At 40.5% G+C, this 4,698-nt stretch overlaps 1 protein-coding gene across 3 annotated transcripts in view; it reads left to right on the top strand.

Annotated features, from left to right (window-relative positions):
• The window catches only part of LOC118733395 (integrin alpha-PS1), a 246,410-nt gene extending 242,960 nt beyond the window's left edge, over positions 1-3,450 (top strand). For all 3 annotated transcript variants that reach the window (XM_036462764.1, XM_036462765.1, XM_036462763.1), the window contains 5 exons: positions 25-835; positions 910-1,052; positions 1,114-1,458; positions 1,560-2,273; positions 2,347-3,450. In XM_036462764.1, coding sequence (XP_036318657.1) covers positions 25-835; positions 910-1,052; positions 1,114-1,458; positions 1,560-2,273; positions 2,347-2,589 — 2,256 coding nt within the window. In that variant the 3' untranslated portion in view covers positions 2,590-3,450. The remainder of the gene's footprint in view (positions 1-24; positions 836-909; positions 1,053-1,113; positions 1,459-1,559; positions 2,274-2,346) is intronic.
• The last annotated feature ends 1,248 nt before the right edge of the window (positions 3,451-4,698 follow it).

Raw genomic sequence — 4,698 nt, 5'->3', positions numbered from 1 at the left:
CTTGCGCTCGCCAATATCGGTGACATCAACAAGGATAACTGCGAAGACTTGGCGGTGGGAGCGCCTTACGAAGATGACGGTGTGGTCTACATCTATTTGGGTTCCCGCACGGGGTTGATTAGTAAGCCCGCGCAGCGTATACAAGCCTCCGATCTCGGTTTACTGCCAGATCCGCTAGTCACATTTGGCAGTTCAATAAGTGGTGGCACTGATCTAGATGGAAATTCCTATCCGGATGTAGTTGTGGGCGCATATAATTCTTCAGCAGTGGTTGCGCTACTCTCGCGTCCCATCATTAATATACAAACGACGGCGCGCGGCAATGAACTGAGAAACATTGATCCAGCCAAATCGGGTTGTCTACATGACGCCTCAACGAATTTGACTTGTTTCACCTTCGAAGCCTGCTGTTCCATCGACCCTTATGAGCCAGCGTCGGCGAATAAAGATTTGCGGCTATTGTACACAGTCGAAGCAGAAACATTTGGTGGAAATAAGAAGTTCTCGCGCGTGCTCTTCGACCGCGACAATAAGCGTAGCAACGTGGTGAAGCGAGCAGTGACAGTGCGTACCAATGGACGCATGGCCTGTCAGCAGGTTACCGGGTACATCAAGGAGAATACCAGAGATATACAGAGTCCTATAAAATTCCGTTTAAATTATACAATTGTGGAACCAAAGTTGCCACGATCGGGCTTGGAACTATTGAACCCAATTTTGGATCAAACGCAGGCGTTCGTTGAGTTTGAAGGTACATTCCAAAAGGATTGTGGTGAAGATGATATTTGCGAGAGTGATCTTATATTGAATGCGGAACTGGACTTGAATATGGAAAGTGAGTACCGCGAATAGTTGGAATGAAGGAGTCAAGAATGGAATATATGAAAATTATATTTGTCCTTTTTTCAGATGATAACTATGCTTTGGTATTGGGCGAAAAGGATGAGATGCGTGTCAATGTGAATGTGTTGAATAAAGCCGACTCGGCTTACGAGACACAATTGTTTGTGGTGCATCAGAAGAGTGTCTCATACATTGCAGCCAAAAGAACGGTAAGTCAGCGGTAGTTTCTTTGAGCCTACAGATTTTTCTTATATATAGATGTACTTGCAGAACTCTGTGATCTGCAATCGTTTCAATGACACAGTGGTCGCCTGTAGTCTCGGCAATCCAATGCGGCGTAATTCTGCCGTTTATGTGTCGCTGCGCTTCGATCCCAGTGGTTTGGAAGTGGATGAGCGTAAGCTGAGTTTTCATGTGTTCGCCAACACAACGTCCCGTCTTATTGGTGATGTCAAACCCGATACGGAGTTGGAAGTGCGTGTGGTGAAACGAGCTGAACTTAGCTTACAAGGTTGGGCGAAGCCGGAGCAGAGTTTCTATAGTGGTGAAGTGAAAAAAGACAGCAAAGTTATGCAAATGGAAGATGTTGGCTCGCCGCTAATGCACACATACCAGGTAAGGAGTAGAGCTAATTCAAATTAAAGTAACTTAAATTAAATTAAAGTAATTGAACTACAAATTTATACAATGGAACAAACATTCTCTTTTATTCGCAGATCTATAATGATGGCCCCTGGAAAGCGCCGAAGGTCGTACTCACCATCTATTGGCCACATCAGCTGACCAGCGAGAAGAGTAAAAAAGACAAATGGCTACTCTATATAGAGGCCATGCCGATTGTGGAGAATGTTGAACTAAGCGAATGTTTCGTCGCGCCCGAATATGTCAATCCACTGAAGCTCGCATCGAAAACGAAGTCCGACGAACTATTCGATACACTACTAATGGCGCCAGCACCGTATATGATGCGGCCCACCAACAAGACGCAATATTTCAACCGCTACAGCACGTACAGCGAAAAAAGCGTCTACACAAAACAAAAGGCGCCACAGCGGCCGGGCCTATACGACGCGGACGATGATGACGACGACGACGACGAGGAGCGGTATTTGAATCGCGTGCGGCGAAATACAATCGAACGTATCATACGACCCGAACGCTTCATGGACATCGGCGGTGAGCACACCAATCGAAAACGAGATATAGTCGAATTAGATTGTAATAAAGCGACAGCGTCTTGTGTGAAAATCCAATGTGATATCTATAATATGCCCGCCAAGACCGAAGCGTACGTGCATATACGCGCGCGACTGTGGAACTCAACGCTAGTTTCAGAGTATCCACGCGCCGATTTAGTGCGCATTATGTCGAGAGCGCAAGTAAAAATACCGCTCGAATACTCGGTGGAACAGACTGAAGCGCATATATTGGTGAGTGGCGTCTAATTTAATTTAATTGAATTTTCAAGTGTAATTCCATTTTTTATCACACTCTGATTTTCAGGTGGAAACGCGCGCCTACCCCGAGCTGCTCGATCAGCAACGCGAGCAACCCACATCCATATGGATTTACATAGTTGCCATCATTTGCGGCCTCATCGTATTGGCCGTGGTCGTATTTGTGTTGTGGCATCTCGGTTTCTTCAAGCGACGACGACCCGATCCCACGCTAAGTGGTAATTTGGTAAAGAAGAGTGAAGAAAAACCATTCCTGAATGATGCGACGAGTAATGGGCGTGGCTTCTAACAACAGGGGACAGTCGGGTGGGATCTCGCGCAAAGAGCGCCGCCTAAAACACAACGAACATGCTGTTTAATATTAACGCAAAGCGTTGAGCCTGCGATTGTCGCTACCGCAGCCAACAACAATAGCACCAACTACAATAACAACAATAATTATAATAGTAACAATAACAACAACAACTTGAATACAAATGGCTATGGTAGCGTGGACTATAAGCACGCTTGGAGCGGTAATGGACAAACAGATGCAGCCGTCATTGATTGGGGCTCACATTGGTGATAGGCCGGCAGGCAGGCAGGCAGGCACGCATGCGGGGCGAACCTATCGCTGTCGACGTGGGAAAGTTGACTGGGTTGTAAATTAAGGTGTTGCGCTCTACATACAGAATATTATTATTATATAACTTTTTTCATGGGTGGTAAATGTCTGTGCCATTTTACTTAATGTAGACATAAAATAAATATATTTGTATGTATCCTAGGAGCTATTATGTATGTATGTGTATCTCCATAGAGCTAGTGAAGCACTGCCATTTTCTGATTGGCTAGAAATGGCAGTAAAATTTGCATTCAATGCACAAAAAAAAAATTGTTCATAAATATATGTATATTTAGATGTAGGGTTTAAAAAGGCCTTATTCATGTATATACATAATTTGTAAGTTTATAGGAATGCGTGAAAGTAGTTTGTATTTGTTGAGGCTCACTAGGCGTGAAAGGGTTTTGACGGATTCCAATTCTTTTTCCAAATTTTGTTTGTTTGTCATTTTCTGTTCAAAACGATCACGGAAATACCTTTTTTAAATTCACAATTTACTCCATGTTTGTTTGTTTTATTATTTACTGTAATTTTATTCAATTAAATTTTATATATGTATGTATTTTTTATTTTTCCCTTTTATTTTATTTTTATTTAGTTCTTTATCTAATTTTGTTTATTTTTAGTGCATTGTTTTACTTTTTCCATTTCATTCTACTTGAACGTTTTCATTGAAGAAGCTTTGTTTCTTTTCATTTTTAAACACACAAGTGAGTCTCGCAAAAAAAAGTTTTTCTTAGCATAATTTTTCTTAGTTAAAAGTTAAGAAAATCTGCCTGCTGCCAACTTACAAATTTGTATTCAGTAGATAAGTAGTTTTTGTAAATATAAACGACCTATTACCATGCCAATGAAAAAACTAATCGCATACCTATTGATTTAACTACTACGCCTAAAACTTTAACGCCGAATATATAAGTATTGTTTCGTCTTTTTCACTATTAGAGCGCTTAAAGCCAAGTTTTTGGGGCACACTTTTAGGCGCAGTAGGTAGTTAAATCAATTGATATGGCGATGAGTTTTGTCATTGCCGTAGAAATAGTGCGGTAAAATCAAGTTTTTTAGGCACAATTTTAACTTTTTCATTGGCGTGCGAATAGGGTTGTTAGTTTAAGAGCTCATGACCGTTTCCAAAAGCAAAAATTGCTTTGAAAAACATTTCAAATTGCGATGCTGAAAAGTAGGCTAGAAACAGTTTAAATACAATTACAACTACAAAATTTTATTAAATGCAAAAGTACGCTTTGATGTGGCCTAATTTTAGGCACTGAGTTTTTCGAAATAGTCAAAAATATTTGTACGCATGTATGTATGTGCATTAGACCATGCCACCTTACAAGCAAACAAAAAATGTTGACCCTACACACCTGAGTTAAAAATATTTTTGCAAGGCAGTTTCGAAAACAAACAAAAAATTCGCCGAACCTAGGGACCGACTTTTTAGATTTTTCAGGCGCACCTACATTTAGCAATAAAAATTATTAGAAAAAGTATAATAATTTTTAGAGAGCTTTCATTTACTGACGCTGGGGGTACTAGAATATTTAATCAGGCTCAATGAACTTTTGAACAGAAAAAAATTTTCTCCTCCTTCTGACAAGAACACCGATATATCACACTTTAAGAACCGACTGTAATTGCCGTAGATATGACGAAAAACTAAAAAAACGCGACTCCTACATTTTTCCAATTTTTTTTTCTGGTACGGTCTAATGTGCATATAAATATGCACATATTAGAAATTGTGCTAGCGTTGTAGACTTACCTTTATTAAGAAACTTCCTTTAATTAGGT

Source organism: Rhagoletis pomonella, unplaced genomic scaffold (genome assembly GCF_013731165.1).
Source record: "Rhagoletis pomonella isolate Grant_MI unplaced genomic scaffold, Rhpom_1.0 Rhpom_scaffold_00002, whole genome shotgun sequence".
NCBI lineage: Eukaryota > Metazoa > Arthropoda > Insecta > Diptera > Tephritidae > Rhagoletis > Rhagoletis pomonella.
This window is presented reverse-complemented; position numbering and strand designations above follow the sequence as displayed.